General features: G+C 41.6%; 1 protein-coding gene across 1 annotated transcript in view; it reads left to right on the top strand.

Moving 5' to 3' along the window:
* slc25a24l (solute carrier family 25 member 24, like) overlaps positions 1 to 22,092 on the top strand; it is a 61,878-nt gene that overhangs the window by 27,267 nt on the left and 12,519 nt on the right. The window contains exons 7-9 of the mRNA XM_039736058.1: positions 834 to 971; positions 13,822 to 13,929; positions 14,227 to 14,394. Coding sequence (XP_039591992.1) covers positions 834 to 971; positions 13,822 to 13,929; positions 14,227 to 14,394 — 414 coding nt within the window. The remainder of the gene's footprint in view (positions 1 to 833; positions 972 to 13,821; positions 13,930 to 14,226; positions 14,395 to 22,092) is intronic.

The following is a 22,092-nucleotide window of genomic DNA, read 5'->3' as shown; positions in this document are numbered from 1 at the left end:
CTATTAGGGTGTCATTAATTTGATAATAAACTTTATTTGCCTTGTTAATTCTGTCTTTAATTTTTTCATCTATCTTTTCATCTTAACTTACTATTACTTTCAGGTAGTCATATATTGACATTTTCTAGTTGTTTTCCATCCAACTGTATACACATTTTCCATTTTTCTGCTGGTTCTTCCTTTGTTGTTTTCATTACTTTACTTTTCACAATATTTATTAGTACAGTATACCTATTGCTCCTAGCTTGCTTTTCCATTTTATTAAGTGACTTTGAAGCTGTTCCTCACTTATTGCAATTAATGTTATATGTAATTTTTATATACAATTTATTTTTGAAATAAAGCCAGTATAACTTTAAGGTCCTCAGAAAAGGGCATTTCCATGCAGACAATATCCTGGTGATGTTTATGAATTTTTCACATTTCAGTAATAAGAATTTTCAGTTAGCATCATAATGTACTGTTGCCTCACAGCACCAGAAGAGTGCTTTTGAAATTCAACTCATTGTTCTCTGTCGGCAGTTTACATATTCTTACTCTGTCATTGTGAGCTTTTCTTCAAGTGATTTCCTCCCATGTCTAAAGAAATTTGTGGTGGCTTAAGTTGCAACCTTAAAATAGGTCAGGACAATACAGTGCAAATGTGTGGGTGTACATTATGTGTGGCCTGAATTGAACTACAGTACATTGTAATGGATAAAAACTGATCAGAATTTAAATGGATGAGCATTTTGTTTGGGTTTTATTAATAAAAAGGAATGTGTGTTTGATTTTTTGTAAAGCATTTACATCACATTCTAAATTTTAAAATTATTTTGGTTTATGTTTTTCAGGTGGATGTTTCTAGAGGAGTACTGTACAGGCTTCAACAGATGAGAGCAGGTGGTTTGAAGTCTCTCTGGCATGGGAATGCAGCAAGTGTTATGAAAGGCACACCACAGTCTGTATTACAGTACTTAATATACAATAAGGTAGGCTCAGATTTCCAAATTACACAAATATCAGTAGATTTTTTTTTTTTAGTTTTATATGAATGAAAAAACTACAAGGAGAAATGAAATACAGTATAGCTTTCATTTAATACAGCAACTGCGGTGGGCTGGCGACCTGCCTGGGGATTGTTTCCTGCCTTGCACCCTGTGTTGGCTGAGATTGGCTCCAGCAGACCCCCGTGACCCTGTAGTTAGGATATAGCGGGTTGGATAATGGATGGATGGATTAATACAGCAATGCAGAGCAACAAATAAAATACAATCCATCCATCCATCAACCCGCTGAATCCAACACAGGGCACAAGGCAGGAACCAATCCTGGGCAGGGTGCCAACCCACCGCAGGACACACACAAACATACACACACCAAGCACAATTTAGAATCGCCAATCCACCTAACCTGCATGTCTTTGGATTCTGGGAGGAAACCGGAGCGCCTGGAGGAAACCCACGCAGACACGATGAGAACATGCAAACTCCACACAGGGAGGACCCAGGAAGTGAACCCGGGTCTCCTAACTGCGAGGCAGCAGCGCTACCACTGCGCCACCGTGCCAATACAATACAATACATTTTTGTATAGCCCAAAATCACACAGGAAGTGCCGCAATGGGCTTTAACAGGCCCTGCCTCTTGACAGCCCCCCAGCCTTGACTCTCTGAGAAGACAAGGAAAAACTCCCAAAAAACCTTGTAGGGAAAATGGAAGAAACCTTGGGAAAGGCAGTTCAAAGAGAGACCCCTTTCCAGGTAGGTTGGGCGTGCAGTGGGTGTCAAAAGAAGGGGGTCAATACAATACACAGAACAGAACAAATCCTTAATACAGCATAAAATAAAAATTTTAGAAGTCTAGCAGAATTTAACAGTAGATGATATCATATAATAAGATTTGGATATTTTTAGAGTCCTGGAGACCTCATCCATCAAGCTGCCTCTCCCATTTGGCCATTCCACGGCTGAAACAGTGCTGCCAGCCAATCCAATGAAAGGACCCCTCTTTCCCATGATTCCTGTGATCCTCCATCAGGGATGACTTTACCATAGGCAGGCAAACAACTTGGCAGGTGGGCGTGGCACCAATGCCACATTTGAGTACCGAGAAGAGAAACAGAATAGGCGATGGTTAGTATTCAATTATAACTGTCATGTTACTTATATTTTAGTGCTAATGACTAACAACAGAGAGGCAGTATGTACAGTTAATCAGCAGCTCTAGTCAGGATATGCTAAACTGAAGTAGTGAGTCTTCAGCCGGGATTTAAAGGCTGAGACAGAAGGGGCATCTCTTATAGAAGCAGGCAGACCATTCCACAGTTTAGGGGCCCTGTAACTAAAAGCTCGACCTCCCACTGTTATTTTATTAATCCTTGGAATCATAAGCAGACCGGCATCTTGAGATCTTAATGTGCTCTGGGTTTGTAAGTCATGATAAGTTCAGACAAGTAAGCCGGACCTTGGCCATTTAATGCTTTATATGTTAAAAGGAGGATTTTTAAATCTGCCCTAAACTTAACAACAGGGGCCAGTGTAAGGATTTAAGAACTGGAGTTATGTGTTCGTATTTTCTTGTTCTTGTAATAATTCTTGCAGCGCATTTTGGATTAACTGGAGGCTGTATAGAGAACAGTTTGAACAGCCAGTGAACACCGCATTGCAGTAGTCAATCCTACTAGAGATAAATGCATGAATTAATTTCTCAAAATCCTGTTTATTTAGAAAGCGCCTTAATTTCCTAACATTTTTAAGATGGAAGAAACATGTTTTGGACAACTTTGTAATATGTGCTTTAAATGACATGCTAGAGTCAAAGATAACTCCTAGATTGCGGGCTGATTCAGTAAAATTAATTGGGATTCCAACTGAGTTAAATGATGACAAAATATTGTTGTGATCAGCATCATTCCCTCCAACAATTAACATCTCTGTTTTATCTGTATTTAAAGACAAGTAGTTCTCATTCATCCACTCCTTTAATTCACTAACACAACTAATTAAAGACAACATCTGAGAAACTTCATTTGATTTAAATGAAAGGTATAACTGGGTGTCATCTGCATACGAGTGAAAATTAACATTATGTTTCCTAATGAGAGATCCCAGTGGAAGCATGTAAAGTGAAAACAGTAAAGGTCCCAGTACTGAGCCCTGCGGACACCATATTGAACTTCTGTGTATAATGATGGAGTACTGTCAGCACATTTCTGTACATATTGGAATCGATTTGATAAATAAGAACTAAACCAAGTGAGCACGGGGCCTGTAAGCCCAACATCATTTTCTAGCCTGTGAAGTAAAATAGAATGGTCAATGGTGTCAAATGCTGCACTTAAGTCCAACAACATAATTACAGTGGAGTTTCCTTCATCAGAGGATATCAGAATGTCATTTACAACCCGTGTTAGTGCCGTTTCTGTACTATGACCAGTGCGAAAACCAGACTGGAATTTCTCTTTTTCTAGTATTTTAGTGAGAAACAGTAAATTTGAAGTAGGCCTATAATTATTTAGTATGTGTGGGTCTAGGTTTGACTTTTTAAGTAATGGTTTAATGACTGACACTTTCAGTGCATCAGGTACTGTGCCATGCAATAATGAACTATTGATAATGTTTAGAATAGGCTGCAAGAACATCCATTGCACTTTTTACTAGTTTTGTTGGCACTGGATCTAGGGAACAAGTAGTGGGCTTCATTTTAGAAATTAAAGTTAAGACTTCCTGCTCAGTTACAGGATTAAAATTACTAAAGTACTGAATGCAATGTGAGACAGGGCCCGCTAAGCTAGTATTTGGTTTGTACTATGATGTAGAGATCAGGGATCTTATATTTTTAATTTTCTCATTGAAGAAGTTCATAAAGTCTGTACTGCTAATATCTGTTGGTATTTTGCACTGTTGATCTGAATTCCCATTTGTTAATTTAGCCACTATTCTAAACAGTACCTGAGGATTTTTATTATTGCTATTTATTAATGTAGAATATTATTCTGAGCGAGCTTTAAAGAGGGCTTTTTTATATTTATTAACACTCTCTGCCCATGCAATTTGAAAGACATGTAGCTTTGTTGTTCTCCATCTGCGCTCCAGTTTTCGACACTCTAATCACTATTTTATCACTGATTGTTTGGTTCTTCTTCTGCTTATTTCTATATGTCAGAAAGGAAAAATTCCACATTTTCATGATTTCTAAGGAGCTTACTTAGAAATTGCATAGTGACATGGCAAATGCAGCCTTAATGGGATATTGGCGTGCTTTAAGCAAACAAGCAGAATCAACACTGTCAGTACAGTTCTGATTTTCTTTCCACTTTTCCAAGAGGAAGAAAAAAAATCTCTTGTGGCAGCAGGAATTTGTTCCAGCTAATATAACAATCAGAAGCTAAAGTGCTGTAAGTCTATGAATTAATGTTTACTTAATTAGATTTGTAATTTGTATTTGGTCTTTGAATATGGATTATCATAGATATTTCTTGTTTGAGTTCAAGTTTAAATTGACCACTGCATTTACAAAGTATGGTGAAATTCATACTTGCATGTCTAACGAACATGAAACACATTGTCATTTTCCAGAACCTTGATTGTAAGCAGTCAACACATCAAAGTTGTTGGTGACTCTGTGAAGTCTTGTTGATGCAGTTTTTTTTAAAAGAATAAATTAAAATACATTGTATAAAATTAGTGCCCTATTTTTGATTGTCATTGCATGCAGTACTCTTGTCATTGTTGCTGCTAGGTACTTTCACATTGTTCCTTTGTAGTACTTGTCATTATAACTGCCACTGACATTTGTTTTGTTAGTCCAGTTCTTTGTTAATTGACTGCCTGGCAAGCACACACAAATCAACCACCTATATCATCAGTTCTTTATATAGTATGGGAGAATAATTTGGACATGTTATTGACTGTTGTAAATGAAGAGGCAAGAGCACAAAAAGGTTTGGGGTACCACCCGTATACTGTCAACAAAAAGAAGAAAACAAAACATGTTGCCAAATTTGCAGAGTACAAAAGTGTAATCTCTCAAGACTGAGTCTAACATTGGACTGCTGGTAACTAGATGCAGGGCATTTATATTAGAGCTCAGACAGGAAGAGGCGGAACTAAAATGATGTCAGGCAGAGAAGTTAATGGGAGGATCTTCAGGAGGAACCGGAAGTGTGGTTTCAGCAAGTCTTCTTTTCTGAGGATCTGCAGATGAAGAAGAACAGGCATTAGTACACTTTGCCAACCCCTCTCTGGATGCACCTCTTTGCTCTGTTAAGCCCTTTGACTGCCTCCCAATCGCACGTGTGACACTGTCCACTCAGTAATTATGTACTTTGCACAAAGTTCTGACTTTGTTTTGGACTAAACAAACATTTTGTTCAGATTAACATGAAATAGCTCCCTCCCTTCTGGTGTCCCAGAGATATCTAATGGTCGTATTCTCTATTTAAGGATTCTGGTTTTTGGATTTCGTACTAGGGTTTTATTTGTTTAAGAATCCCCTTTAGAAAACTGATTTGTACCTTGTGGTGTTATGGGTCCACAGCTCGTTGAGCAAAGGCCATTTTTAAATAATCACCGCACCCGAGGCGGCTTCGTGAGGGGGCGATGTTAGCGAGCAGCGGGCAGTCGTCGATGTGGGCGTTTCTCACCGTGTGCACAGGTGAGGAACTGCCCACATTCGTGATTGCTCCCGTGGCTAATGCTACAGCTGTGATGGCCCCTCACGTTATAAAAAAGAAGCGCAAGTCGGTTGAAGGGGGTGAAAAAGAAACGATCGGAGAGAAAAAGGAAAGGAAAGGAAAGAGGACGGAGGTTACAGGGAGCGAGGAAGCAGGCGGTGCGTGCGTGTGCTGAGCGCACGATCGAGGGCAGCTGTAGGGAAGCTGGGTGTTAGGCCAACACCCAGACGTTTGCTCCCGCTGAGTGACCAGGTAGCGGGAGTGCCTAGAGGAAAGCGACGGGCCGCAGAGAAGCCGCGGAAAGGCAGCGGAAGTCGGGAGGCTTGGTGGTGGAGTCCCCAATGTGTGCGTCCTGGTCATTTGTGGACATCAAGTCTCGGGGACTGGGATGAGTGCCATACCGGAGCCAGGGATCGGGAGGTCTCCGTCTCGCTGAAAGTGTAGAGGAGGGCAGCTGCAGAGAGCGTCTTGCCTGCTGCTTGGCCCAAACGGGATAAGCAGGTGAGACGCTAATAAACGATGCACCGGATTTGTTGTTGTTTTAAGACTGCTTCCTAGAGAAGATTTTAACCTCTGGTTTTAAAGGATTGTTTTTTCTTATTGTTTTAACCTCCACGTTCTTTTTATGGATTATTTACTGAACTTTTGAATGGACTGCACTTTATGAACACTTTTGTTTTGGACTGTTTTTTAATAAAAGCACTTTTGCACTTTTTACCTTCCTTTTGCTGGAATTATTTGCCTCCACTGACTAGCTCACTCGGTTTCATTATCGACGGTGTTGGGTTCAAGGGTTCCCAAAATCAGATGGGAGTGTGGAGCCAGAACCCACATCGTCGCATACCTCTTTTTGCTCTTTTGAGTCTTCTTTGTGAGATTTTTTGGTGAATAAATCTTTATTTATAAAGACTCTTTGTTTGCTCTTTATATATAAGCTTAAGGCTGACAGTGATCCTTCTCCTTGTGTGGCTTTTGTATATATTTTGAGACATTTAAGTTTATTTTGGAAGTTGTAATCCCTTTAGGGCCTGTAAAGCCTGAGCTGGATTTAAGCCCATGGAGGTGAGGCCTTTTAATGGCAGACAATGATGGCATGTCCTGGCCAATGAGAAGTCCAGTTCATGACAGGCTGCAAGTGATCCTGTTTTGAGTTTGCTGATAGAATGTGTAGACTGGGGATACAGCTGAAAAAAGATCATTAACTCTGCATAGAAGGAATCATGGAAAATGACCCTTAGTAAACCTTACATGTAGAAGTGATATACAGACACACATTGGATTAGGCTACCAGCACCGGTGATGATAAAATATTATCCAAATAATGGCATAAAAACACACAAAAAGAATAATTAGCAACATATTATTTTTGACATATGGTACAACATGCAAAGGACAGTATTAGAGCTGCAACAACTATTCAACATTATCGATAATAATCGATTATTAAAAACGTTGGTAACAGTCAGTTTCATTGATTATTTGATTATGACATTGGGCTGAGTATGTTGTCCTGCACAATTGCATCACTACTTCATTCAGTTGTGAACACATTTTTTTAAAAAAAAAAGGCAGATGGTAAGATAGTAGAAGAAAAGACAATACAACCTAAGAGTTCCAGAGTTTGGCAGAGCTTTACTCTAAATGCTGGAAAAAAGGTGTGTTACAAAATGTGTAGGTCTGACCTCCTATGGCACAGCAGCACAATGGAGATGCACAAACATTTGAGTAGGAATCGTACTGTTACAGGCTCTGTGGAAAAGGAAGACTTTCCGTAATCAATGAAAGTTGAATGTTAACTTCAGCGTTATGTGATACAAGTAGATAATGCATTGTTTGCAGTGTTAGGCATAATGACATGACTTTTTGTTTGAAGTGAGGAATAATTTGAGTCATAATCCAGTCCCCTATAATGTGAATAAAATACTAGCATACATGACAGAGTTTTTAGATCGGTGACTAGCTAGTAAACATTCAGATTTTCACTAGCCATATTTGTTTTTCTTTTTTCTGTTGATGCGGTCAGTCATAATACTGTCTATAGTACTGCTGTGAAGCCACCATAACCCAGACACACACAGGCAGGACACAGGTTCAACACAACACCCTGTTTATTTACAGCTTAACATACACAAAACACCAGGGGCCTCATGTTACGCACAGAAATGTTGCGTAAGAACTTTTCCACGTTCAAATCGGCATGTATAAAACCTACACTTGGCATAAAGCCACGCACTTTTCCACGGTACCTCATGGCTTGTCGTACGCAAGTTCTCCGCTCGGTTTTGTAGACTGGCGGCACCCAGCGTCAAAGCAGTGCTACTATTCCTGTGTGGTTACTCCTTATTTTCCTGGCGCGGCTTTATAAATACACCGAAACTAACCGCACATTGTTTATTGGTGTAATGCATCTGATTGTAATTAACTTGTACCAATATAATGGTCCAGGGAATAGCCATAGTATTCCAAATACCATAACTGCTTTAGCGTTGTTACTCTCACTTCTTCTTCTTCTTCTTCTTTCAGCTCCTCCTGTTAGGAGTTGCCACAGCAACTTTTTCCATATTTTTCTCACTGCACCACTCGGAGTATTTATATCACTGTATCTGAGTGTGAATCACAGCAGGAGCTGATCGAAAAGAGAATTATCAGTATACAGTTTCATTGACACGCTGTCTCAGCCACGGCAAAACGTTTTAAAGCCTTTCCTGTACGGACCTCGCGGTTCAGAAACAGTTTCATCCGAAGAACTTTAAATGCACTCAATCAATTGCACCTTGTAGAACTGTTTGTACTTATAAGTACAATCACCCCACTGTAAACTTGCACTACAGTTATAATATCGCACAACCTGAGCCACTTTATAAAGTGCGTATTTACATATGATGACGATATCATTTTTAAGGTGAAATGCAGCAAAATATGTTTATTAAATTATACAGATAAAACTTTAACTTCATTTAAATAATCTATATTCTTCACTGGGAGTGTCTAAGGATAGAATAATTAAACATGTACTACAAAGATATTTCAATGTTCTTTAAACATTTTGAAGAATCGGCGCTAAGCTTACAGATGGCTTAACTTCTATTACAGAGCTGATTGTATGGCGATTGGTTACTTGGGGAAAGAAAAGCACTGACTGCAGTGACGGCTGCCAATATATATTGAATATAAAACAGAAAGAGAAAATAACAACACAGCTAAAAACGCAGCAACCAAATTTCGGCAAAAGTTAAATGCTTGTATCATGAGCACGAGGCGGCTATGCAGTGTCTGCAACGGACGTGGCCATCCACCGCGCATAAGCTACCTTATTGACGGGTGGCTTAAGGAGCCACCGATTCTTCCTCTGCCCAGTGCCACCACAAGCCTAGAGCCCCTGAGTACTGCTGCAATAAATTATTTCATCAAAGTGAAACACATGTTTAATAACGTGCTTTAACTCCTATCATCATGAAAATGATATCACGTATACATCTCAGTATTTTAGTTATTCAGAGAGCTGTAATATCACAAATGTAATGGACTCTGTGTCCAGTTGGAGGAAGAGAGCCGGTTTAAGAAGCAAGTAGTGATTCACACACAGAGCACATAGAAGATCAAATACAAAACAAAGCATTTAACGTGCTACTTTAATTACGATGTGATTTGAGAAACTGGTTAATTAAACGATTTTAAGATTAAGTTTATGATGTTCTACTTTAATGACAAAATAAACTACGTGATTTAAAGTGGAAATTTCGAGATTGAAGTTGACATTTCGTGCTTTTTCCCCACTGTGTGCCTTTTTTCTCTGTACCCTAATAAGCTTTCATATGACACTCAGACACTGGGCTACAACTCGGCTTTTCACGGCGACTTTGATATGTGACTTCTTTTTTATTTCCGGCACTGTGCGATTTTGTGAATGTGAGCTTTCAAGTTTCTCCAACACACTATGTCACTCGATCAACTTCCTTTTGTTGATTATACCACGGTTTATTTGAACAAATAGTATGTTTTTCCTTTGCCTCCACTTGGTATTCGCTGAAATTCTTATATTTCCCCCCGTACTTTTCCCATTGTCTTTTCACAGAAGGCTGAGCTTAAGGGCGATTTATATTGATTTGCATATTCAAATTAGGCGTAATTCAGGGAGGAGTTGGGACGTTACATAAAGCGCGTGCACGAGCGTTAGTTTTCACGCTGATCGGGATTTAAGTAGCAGAAGAACGTGGAAGTTGGAGTACGCACAGATTCCTGCATCTGGATTTTTCTGTGCGTAAGCACATTTCGGCTTTTGTGCTTACGCCATGTTATAGTCCGAATTCTACGCACGGCGTTATACATGAGGCCCCGGGGGGTATTTTTCGTACATGGATTACTCGCTTAGCCGGATGTAATTGTTGACGATTTGGCCTGATCCTGGATCTGTCGGTTTTTCTAAACTCTTGCTGGAAGTGTTGTCATAGCAACACATCCTAATCCTCAAACCTGCTCGGAGCAGGTTTGTTCTATGTAAAAAAGGATTATCTTACACACTTAATTAGTTTCCGTGCATGGAATTCATTCAGTCATGGCTTTGCCGTTCATGAATGAGCTACTAATTGATATCGGTGCGCGAATTATAAGAAGTGAATTTCATATAGAGAGGGTTTTGCGCAATCGGCAAGATCCTTTATTGTTCCGGGAGGAAATTTTTTTCGAAAGATACCGCTTTAGCCGAGGGGGGATATTGTAACTCAGATTTATTAGAGCCTTATATTTGAAGTCAAACTAGGCGAAGTCGGGCTCGCACAACCACACAGACAGTATGCATTGCTTTGAGTTTTTTTGCAAGTGGCACTTTTTTTTATATACTGTAGGCGATGCGGAAAATCTGTCTAAAAGTGCAGTTTGCTAGGCAATTCATAAAGTCTGTTTGGCTCTGAAATATTTATATACCTTTGGGGTTTCATAGTGTTTCCTGGACACCTGCGTGTGCAGACAATAAAAGATGCGTTTCATGCCATTGCAGGTACACAGGCAAAAACACCCACAGTTCCATAAAGAATCTCACAATCAGCCTAACATTCTCATTACCCAGGATTTCCAAATGTAATTGGGGCACATGGGACTGATCAGAGTGGAGTGTGATCAAACATTATTTAGAAAATGTATCTCTCCTCCTGATAAATAATCAGACACAGTGTCTTCATCAAATATTTGACCTTCATCAATATCTCGTTGGTCAGACACAGGTTCTAGGGATATGGCATTCCCTGCAACTGACCCAACAAAAAAAAATGCCCCCAGAAACAGGGCGATGGGCATTTTGCTGGACAGCCAACTCTTCTGCAGGGGTTAGGTCTGGACCGCGTGGACCTCCATCTGTTTTTTGCTTGTCTGCCTTCTTATTAGCTTTAAAATTAATGTTTCTTATATTATATATAATTCTTTATGTCAACAATTCTTTAAATAGTTATATACCAATATTTGCCAGTTTGAAGTATATTCTTGTACTTCACTTTAACCTGTTCCCATTTTCTCACGTTTGATCTGGAATTATGACATATTAAATAATAATTAATCTGACACATAGGAAATGAAACTCTGCTTTCAGTAAATTCGATGCACACGCGTTTAATCTGTCGGCCACTTTTTGCCGTCTTTTCTGGTTTGGGCTGCTTTTGCAGTGTTGCCCCTTGTGCATATTAAATCTTGAAATCCTTCGAGTAACACACACACGTACAGCTTGTGTGGAAAAAATGCGCCCGTTCTTTCGTCATTTTGTTGCAGCCTATCAAAAACTTGCTGATCATGTTTTCTAGACTCGATATATATGGGCTTTTCACTCCGCGCGGGAGCGCGCATTCATCTCGGATGATTAGATCCAGCTAGACTAATCTACTACACGGCTCTGTGGTGTTATGGGTCCACAGCTCGTTGAGAAAAGGCCATTCATTTTAAATAAATAATCACCGCACCCCGAGGCGCTTCGCGAGGGGCGTTGTTAGCGAGCCACGGGCAGTTGTCGATGTGGGCGCTTTCTCACCGTGCACAGGTGAGGAACTGCCCACATTCGTGATTGCTCCCGTGGCTAATGCTACAGCTGTGATGGCCCCTCACGTTTTAAAAAGAAGCGTGAGTCGGTTGTGGGGGGAGAAAGAAACGTTCGGTGGAAAAAAAGTGGAGAGAGAAAGGAAAGGAGAGGACGGAGGTTACCGGGAGCAGGAGAGGAAGCAGGCGGTGCGTGAGTGTGGTGGCGCGCCGATCGGCCAGTGGACAGCTGCGTGGAAGCTGGGTGTTAGGCCGACACCCAGGCGTTTGTGTTGATGTCGCTCCCGCTGAGCGATCAGGTAGCGGGAGTGACCAGGGAAGGCGACTGGCGCAGAGAGGCCATTGAAAGGCAGCGAAGTCGGAGACTTGGTGGTGGGAATCCCCACGTGAGCGACCTGGCCGTTGGTGGAAACCAAGTTCTCCGGGACTGGGATGAGTGCCATACCGGAGCCAGGGATCGGGTGGTCTCCAGTCTCGTGTGTGTGTCTAGAAGAGGGCAGCTGCAAAGAGCGTCTTGCCTGCTGCTTGGCCCAAACGGGATAAGCAGGTGAGACGCTAACAGAAAATAAGCACAGAGCTTGTTGTTGTTTTTAAAGACAGCTTCCATAAGAAGATTTAACCTCTCGTGTTAAAGGATTGTCTTTTCTTATTGTTGTTTTAACCTCCACGTTTTTCATTTTATGGATTTATTTATTGAAAAACTGCACTATTTATGGAACACTGTTTTTGTTGGTTTTTAATAAAAGCACTTTTGCACTTTCTACCTTCCCCTTGCTCAGTAATTTGCCTCCATTGACTAGCCTCCTCGGTTACATTATCGACGGTGTTGGGTTCAAGTGCTTCAAACATCAAAGGGAGCGTGGAGCCAGAACCCACATCGTCACAGGCTCCGTTTGAAAAATTGACCTATCCTGGATGAGCTTCACCGGCATTAACTCATCCAAGATGAGGCATCTGATCTCGGATGATTTAAGCGACGTACGGAAAATACCCCCCAGTTTAAGCCATATGTATTGTTTTTCCTAAATATCATAACAACCCCTGAGTGATAGAGTTGGGGGTATTTGGTGCTACAATTGTTGTAGTTGGGTGTTGTTTCTATTACACAAAACTGCTTAAAAAAACTAAGTGGAAAATTGAATATGCAGAGGGAAGTGATTATTTAAAATGTTTTGTATTAGAACTTAATCATTGAGTTATTTCTGCTTTATAGAAAAATATGAATTGATTTGAAGGAAATATGATAAATTGAAATTAATATAAAGTCAATCTCAACTGAAAATTTTAATCACAATTTAATTTATTTATTGAGCAACAGCCCTAATATTTATGCATTTTACTTTATGTCATACAAATTGTGATTGTGAGGGTCAAAAGTCCAGGGATGTGGCAAACAACATTATTAATATTTAACACCACAACCAACCACAAATTACCCTTGTTCCTGTAATGACTGCTGTGAGAGAGGGGTTTTCACTTTTGGTTGGATATATTATGGCCAAATTATAATGTTCCTGGTATCACTCATCAGGCAACAGAAGTACTGCTCATACAGGCAGTGAGATTGCAGTTGCCTCTGTGATACGCTCCGAACCTGCAAGGCGCTGTGAAGCTGCGGTTGCCTCGACGACAGACAAGCAGTCCTTGACAGACGCGACATTTGTGTTTTGGCGTGTCGCCCCATTGGGGAGGGTCTCAAAAGGGTTCAAAACTCTCACCGGAAGCGAAGGTCTGTGATAACGGTTTGGAATCGAAAGTCTGTTGTATGGTTTGTTTGTGATATGGTTTGCGTATTTGTAGGTAGAGATCCACAAAGGAGGAAAATAAGTCATGTAGTTTAAAATAGCTTTTTATTCCTAATCTTTCAACAACCTGATTAAAAACACACACAGATGACATAAAAAAGAATATTTGCTCTAATTCAAAAAGAAATACTTTAAAGTGTCATGGAAGAAAATCTGGATAACCTCTGATATCAAGTAAAACACAAAGGGCAGCCAGGCAAAGCTCCTTCAAGAACAGGAAAAGCACATCCCACTTCACTAACTTCTAAAATGTATTACCCAATGACACATTATGTAATGCATGCTCAATGTTATGGTGATGAATTTTGTAATCTGTATTTTTTTTATTGGTTTCTTATTGTAGGTAAAACATTTTGGTCATGTGACAGATGACCAAATGAGTATTTCTCATAGATTTGCACTTGGCTGTGTCTCAGGTGCTGCTGCTCATACAGTATTTTTTCCTGTAGAGGTAAGTAACAGGGAAAGGAAAAATACCTAATACATCCATGGCAAACTTTTTTTCTTAGCATTTACATCCAGTCTAACTAACAACTTTTGTTTTACTGTTAAGTTTTTTTAAATATCTTTCTTTTACAAAGAAATATCAGTCCTTAAAACTTAAATTCAGATGTTATAGTTGTATATAATTTTTAGAATAATTTTATCATTTAATTTAATTCTGTGATGCATGTTTTATTGAACATCCTGTATTTGTGTTTCACCACATTTGTAATAATTTGCATTTTTCTCCATTTTGCATCATTAGGTTTTAAAAGTCAGGTTAAATCTCCAGGAGTCTGGCACATACACAGGACTCACTGGGTGCATAAAGAGTGTTTATAAAAATGAATCATGGCGGTCCTTCTACAGAGGTTTCAAACCTAGTATTATGTGCATGGTACCATATGCTGGCATGGAGTGTGCTATTAATGAGGTTGGTGTTCATGTTCATTCTTATTTATTAGTGTACTTAGACTAACATAGCTGCACCTCTTAATCTACCCAAACCTAAAAAAATCAATGAAGAACTTAATGCAGTGGTTCTCAACCTGTGGGGCCCGCCCCACAAAAAAGGGGGCACAAAAGATGTGAAAAAAGAAAACAAGAATCAAAAATATGAAAAAAAAACTGTTGAAACCAAGACAAATTAACTTAAACTACATTCTAATACTAGAACAATAAATACAGAGTTAGATAAATGTCAATAAAAGTTAAGTAGGTATAATAAAATATGCATCTACATTTCAAAAAAATGTTAGGGGGGGCACGATTAAAACTGTTATGAAAACTCGGGTCACAAATACTTAAAAGTTGAGAAACGCTGACTTAATGAGATGTAAGGAGTGTCATTTTTTTTCTGTAGTCATTGGTGTCCAGTAGTGGAAGCCTATGTAACTGTTTGGTTTTCACTTCAACAGATGTATCTATCAGTAGTCTATTTGTGGAGCCAATTAAATGTAAATCAGTTTACATTCTGAGAAATTCCCTTTTGGGTGGGGTTTAATCTATATATATATATATATATATATATATATATATATATATATATATATATATATATATATATATATATATATATATATATATATATATATACTGCTCAAAAGAATTAAAGGAACACTTTTAATCAGAGTATAGCATAAAGTCAATGAAACTTATGGGATATTAATCTGGTCAGTTAAGTAGCAGAGAGGGTTGTTAATCAGTTTCAGCTGCTGTGGTGTTAATGAAATACACTAGAGGGGCAACAATGAGATGACCCCCAAAACAGGAATGGTTTAACAGGTGGAGGCCACTAACATTTTTCCCTCCTCATCTTTTCTGACTGTTTCTTCACTAGTTTTGCATTTGGCTACAGTCAGTGTCACTACTGGTAGCATGAGGCGATACCTGGACCCTACAGAGGTTGCACAGGTAGTCCAACTTCTCCAGGATGACACATCAATACGTGTCAATGCCAGAAGGTTTGCTGTGTCTCCTGCACAGTCTCAAGGGCATGGAGGAGATTCTAGGAGACAAGCAGTTACTCTAGGAGAGCTGGAGAGGGCCATAGAAGGTCCATAACCCATCAGCAGGACCAGTATATACTCCTTTGGGCAAGGAGGAACAGGATGAGCACTGCCAGAGCCCTACAAAATGACCTCCAGCAGGCCACTGGTGTGAATGTCTCTGACCAAACAACCAGAAAGACTTCATGAGGGTGACCCAAGGGCCCCATGTCCTCTAATGGGCCCTGAGCTCACTGCCCAGCAGCATGCAGCTCGATTGGCATTCGCCATAGAATACCAGAATTGGCAGATGCACCACTGGTGCCCTGTGCTTTTACAGATGAGAGCAGGTTCACCCTGAGCACGTGACAGAAGTGAAAGGGTCTGGAGAAGCCATGGAGAACATTATGCTGCCTGTAACATCATTCAGCATGAGCAGTTTGGTGGTGGGTTAATGATTGTCTGGGGAGGCATATCCATGGAGGGTCACACAGACCGCTACAGGCTTGACAAAGGCCCCTTGCCTGCCATTAGGTATCAGGATGAAATCCTTGGACCCATTGTCAGACCCTATGCTGGTACAGTGGCTCCTGGTGCACGACAATTCCTGGCCTCATGTGGTGAGAGTATGCAGGCAGTTCCTGGAGGATGAAGGAATTGATACCATTGACTGGCCACCACACTTTCCTGACCTAAATCCAATAGAACACCTCTGGGACATTATGTTTTGGTCCATCCAATGCCACCAGGTTGCACCTCAGACTGTCCAGGAGCTCAGTGATGCCCTGGTCCAGATCTGGGAGGAGATCCCCCACAACACCATCTGTCATCTCATTAGAAGCATGAACCGATGTTGTCAGGCATGTATACAAGAACACAGGGGCCATACAAAGTGCTGCATACAATTTTGAGTTGCTGCAATTAAATTTTGGCAAAATGGACTAGCCTGCCACATAATTTTTTCACTCTGATTTTTGGGCGCCTTTGAATTCAGGGCTCTGTAGGTTGATCATTTTCATTTCCATCAAACGATGTGGCATCCTTTCGTTCCTAACACATTACCCAGTCTATATCAGTATAGATATCCAGGAGGATTTCTTTTCCCATTGAGATCTGATGTGTTTTCAAAGTGTTCCTTTAATTTTTTGAGCAGTTTATATATATATATATATATATATATATATATATATATATATATATATATATGTGTATATATGTGTATATATTATGTATATGTATTCGGTAAAAGTATAATTGAGAAATTTAAATTTGAAGTAATTAACGCACAGATTCTGGGTCAAAACTGATTAAATTTTATATTTTCACCAGAAATCGGCACGCATACAAAGTTTCAAGGAAATCGGTTCAGTAAAAGTGGGTAAAAAATTGATTGCAAAATTTAACCTAGACAAACAGAGAGGGCAAGTTGAATAAAATTGTGTAAACGTCCAATGCGCTAAGCAATTGACCAATAATGCTTAATTTTCATATTGAAGTAATTTGACAAAATTTCAGTATCAATTAATCAAAATTATTTTTTTATCTTAAAAATAAATTTGACTACATTGGTCTTGAACCTTCAACTGTTTGATCAAAAGTCCCACATTCTAACCAATTGACCAACACAACCAATTCATATATATGTATGTGATGGCTAAAAGCACTATCTACATGTATGTATTCACTAAAAGTATAATATAAGGAAATGAAAAATTTAAATTTGACTTAATTAACATACAGATCCCTGGTCAAAACTAATGAAATATTGCATTGCCACCAGAGATCAGCATGTATGCAAAGTTTGAAAGACAGGTTCAGTGGGTAAAAACTTGATTGCAAAATTTTCCCCACACAAACAGAGAGGGCAAGTGGACTAAAATTGTGTAATAATAATAATAATAATAATAATAATAATAATAATAATAATAATAATAATAATAAGGCATTCAAAACTGTATGGGAACTGAAACTTCCCTGTTTCATTCATTACTAAGGGTGTGTCTTACTTCACTGCAAAAAAGAAAAAATGACTGGATTCCTGTTTGAGTTTGGTTTCTGAATTATGACAAAAACTCCTCTGACAGATTCTCACCTACATCAGCCCTGAATTAGTCTACACAAGCCAAGGAACAGATTTTTGGACTGCTAAAATGTTGCTACCATAGCTTTATTTAAAAAAAAAAAAGTTAATACAAGTTGTGAAACTGGCCCTGGACACAGACGGACGGACATCATTAGTTCACCCAACACACGTTTATTATGTACAATATTTACAATGTTCAAAAGTGTACGTCCCAGTGCCTCCAGCACCGATCCCCCAAAGTCCAGGCCTCACAGTCACCAAATGCCTTTCCTTCTGGCCACCTCCACTCCACTCTCGAGCTCCGTCCTCTTCCACCTTCTTGATTGTAGACTGTAAATTACTGATTGATTTTCTGATGAATGACTAATTGTTTTGGGATGTAAAAGTGTCCAGGAAAGATACTTTTACCTCTAAGGTTCTTTTCATATTGGTGGACAAGGTAGTACTGGAAATGTCTAAATTGTTAGCCTTGATTTACATCTACAACCATTGATGTCCACTCATCACTCATATCTCAAGCACACAAATCAAATCAAGCAATACGGCCAAAGATGGTGTCTTTAGCTTCAAAACAGAGCAAGCAAGAATACCTTTACAGGGGCCAAGGGATCACTACCCCTGGGCACTTCCCCTGAAAGGGCTGAACAAATCAAAAGAGAAAAAGAGGCTTGCATCCTGGGGATCAAAATCATAGCAGGGGTTAGAAACTGGCTACTTCGTTACCCCTGAAGGAGCTGCAATATTGTAACAGAATGAGCATGGCTTGCACTTTAACAAGCATAAGAGATATGCTCCAACAAGGCCAGTTTGCTGTCTTTAAAAGAGCCAAACAAATGAGAAATCATTCGAACTAACACACTGGGGGCAGATGATATCAATAACAAAGGCAAACTTTAATTTAATCATTACTAATATTCATTTGCAGAGAAACCATGCATTGAATACTAGAAGTGAAAAGTAGACAAAAAAACATTCATCCTGAACAATTAAATCAGAGAAAGAAACAGCAAGCGTTTCCTCAGTGTAACAAGGAGAGAGTGATATCTGCATCCATTCTTTTTAATTCAGATAAGGTGTTCTTTAAAAAGATGTGCTATAATGAAGCTGGCTTGGTCCACTTGCATTTTCATTTTGTAGCTGGTGCTGTTCTTTCCTCCTTTGAAAGAACATTGTTTTGAATGGTCATCCTAACTCATCTTTCCGTAGCAGGCACAAGTTCTCACGTTAAAAACCTGTGTCATTCCCCCATTTTGAAAGCAGGCATATTGTCTGTCTTACATCCATCCTTCACAGTTGAATATGCATCTGCATCATGCCAATAGATGCTTAGTTTTATACTGTGGCTTAATGGCTACTTTTAATATCTGATATTTGCCAAAAAATGGATGATTGAGAATGTACCCTTCCTTGCTTTGGTTTTTCTGCCAAGTATAAGTTACTTTAAGCTAATTATGAGGTACAAGTTAAATACTGTAATAAAGATCCCAAAAAAAACAATTTTAAATTTTATTACAGGCATAAACTGACTGCTTTGCTTATCTGAGTTAGGGTAAGCATACCAGGCAACACTTCTTTCTAACTTTGGTTGTACATACTGTATATATAGTTCTCCCAGAGTTCTCTATAGTAGACTGTCTATTTGCATGCCTAAATTCAATGCTGTTTTAAAATATATTTTTATCTTCAGTTTGTTTAGTTGATGGTTCAAAAGAATAACAGATCTAGTGGATCCCTTTTCTAAAATTCTCTCATGCTTGCTTCAGAAACTTTTATCTTTCTAACAAGACTCTTGAATACTTATTTGTCTTCATTCACCTTGTATCTGTCCTCTGACTATCTCTGACAGTATATCAGCTTTGAGATAAATCGCCTTCTTGGCAGCACTATGTGTCCTGTGCTCTTGTTTTCTGATTGAATTTAACTATCTCCATTCCTTTTTGCTAAACTCATGGTTAAATGCACACAATTAAAGGCAATGCTAGTTTACCTTATAAGCACTATAGTATAGCTAGTCTTGGTCACACAGTTTTTTATTCTCTTAAAAGTAACATCTTAAATAAAATACTCAAATTAAGTAATGCATGTCTTACTTAATGAACTAAAAATCTTACATTTTTAAACCCCATTACACTAATGATACTGGAACAGGGTTTAGTTCCTGTGACTCTTTAAAAGTGACTGATTTGATATTTCATATGACATAGGAGAAACTGGAAATTGGTATATTTGGTAGACAAATTCTGAAAAAAGCCATACAATTATATTTTATTTGATTTTGCAAAGTAACAAAATGTGACGGTATCTGTCTGTCTATCTATTGCATATCTACAGTACTGCATAATTCAGTATATAGTTTATTTACAGGAAGTGATTCAAAAAGATCTCACATATTACTAAATGTTTTATCTCTTGTACTGCATAATTAAACTTGGTTATCTGTTTCACATGTGGCCCCCGGCCGGGGCGGGAGCCCGGCCGGGACGCCCAGGAGGACGTGAGGAGGGCTTGTGCCTCCTCCAGACCGCGAGGGGGCGTCCGTCCTGGTTCTGTTGGGGGCCACGGGTTGAGGGCATGGAAGCCCTTCCCTGTAGGGGCCCGTGGTCACCGCCAGGCGGCGCCCCGATGCCGGTTTATCCCGTCGCGGTTGCCGGTCGGGGCAGGAGCCCGGCGGGGCGCTTGGAGGACCGGAGGAGGGCGAGTGCCTCCTCCAGACAGAGTGGGGGCGTCCGTCCTGGTTAGGCACGGGGCCTCAGGTACAGGGCTTTGAAGCCCAGCCCTGTAGGGACCCGTGGCCACCGCCAGGCGCGCCCGTGCCTGATTATCCGGAACCCGACACTTCCGCCACACCAGGAAGTGCCGGGGGGAAGACATTGTGTGGCGCCCGGAGAGCGGCCAGGAAGGCAGCCGACACTTCCGCCACGCTGGGGCGTGGCCAAGGATGGAGGAAGCACCTGGGGCTCATCCGGGGCATTATTTAAGGGGCCGCCTCCCTCCAGTCATTGGTGGATGTCGGGTGGAAGTGGACAGAGCTGGAGAGAGGACAGGAGGCGGCCAGGACAAAGGCACAGAGACTGTGGGCCTGGACTTTGGGGAAATCGGTGCAGAGGCACTGGGGTCGTGTGAGTGTCCACTGGACTTTTATATTGTAAATAGTCTGTAAATAAACAGTGTGTTGGGCAAAAATATGCTGTCCGTCTGTCTGTGCCGGGGCCAGCGTTCACAGTGGCGTAGTCGGCAGGATGATCCGTCTGGTACAAGACGGGGACCTGCTTCAAAATCAAATATTTCTGTGAACGGCCCGGCGCAGCAGCGGACCCCACACACTGGCGCAGGAGCGCCCGTGCACGGCAGCGGGGCGTTTACCCCGGAACCGCCGGACCAAGAAAGGCCATCCCCGGCGCGGAGGAGGAACGGACCTCGCTGGGCGCAGCGGCTCCGAGCAGCGTTGTTGAGACGGACAGCCAGGCGGGCGTGGCCGATGAAGTCCACACCGAGGCAGGGGCCTCGGCACGGCGGGATTCGGGAGGTGAGTACCCTGCCCTGCGGGGTTGGATGTACCTTGTTCTCCGCAGGGAGGGGCGAACGGATCAGCGTCTGTGGCAGGAGCACGCCGGGCCACGGCTGTCGGCAGCGGCGGCGGCCGCTGAGAAGACCGCTGAAGTCGGCCGCGCTGCGGTGCGGCGAAGAGGCACGCCTCCGCAGCCAAAACAGGGGAGACAAGATGGCGCGGGCTGGAAGTCCCGCCGCTGACAGGCACGGGATTGGCGGTGTGTCTTGGCGTGCCGCCGATGATTGGATAGAGGCGGCCTAAGGAACGCCAGTCTCGTGCCAAACCGAGACCCGATTGGGCCAGAGGGAGTGGCCCAGAGGAGGCAGGCGTCGCGTGGAGCTGATGGACAGGTAAGCCCACCGACGCTGTGTCTCTCTTCCACCAGCGGCTCGGCGTGCGTCGGAGGAGTCCTTCGCCCGCCAAGCCGTCTTTAGAGGAGCTGCTACGTGTTCTCGCCAGCAGTGTGAGCAGCTGATGGAGAAGGCGGTCGCGTCGGGACTGACACCGAGTGAGACGGAGGATCGGGCGCGGCGCTGGAACCGGAGGCCGGCAGAACACGCGGGGGTGGTGAGTAGTACCGTCCCCGTAAAGCAAGCGGGGAGGTTTGCCGAACATGGCTGTGACCGTTTACGGGACGATCAGCTCCAAGTAAGCAACCTCCCGACAGCAGACGCCGCGGTGCAGACAGCTAGCGAGGCGAGGAGCTCGAATATGCAGGGGCGGGTAGGATCGGGGCTGCTGAGTGCCCTGGGTCCTAGCGCCCTGCGCTCCAAGCCTGCAACTGTCTCCCGTCGCTCTGCCTGGACGCAGACGGGGCTGGATTTGAGCTTTCGCTGTGCTCAGACCCAGACCGTCAGCGCGTCCAAGAAAAGAAGGAGGAACGAAGGGTGAATGCCGTTCCTCCGATAGGAAGAGGACGCGGCGCTGGAGTGCGCGCGTCCGGAGAAGGGCCCGCTGTGCGGGCAGAGGAGATCCCTGGGCGGCTGGGCGAGCCGCCTGCGAGCGTGCCGC

This window comes from Polypterus senegalus, chromosome 14, assembly GCF_016835505.1.
Source record: "Polypterus senegalus isolate Bchr_013 chromosome 14, ASM1683550v1, whole genome shotgun sequence".
In the NCBI taxonomy this organism is placed as follows: Eukaryota; Metazoa; Chordata; class Cladistia; order Polypteriformes; family Polypteridae; genus Polypterus; species Polypterus senegalus.
The sequence above is the reverse complement of the archived record's forward strand: the minus strand, read 5'-3'. Positions and strand labels throughout refer to the sequence as shown.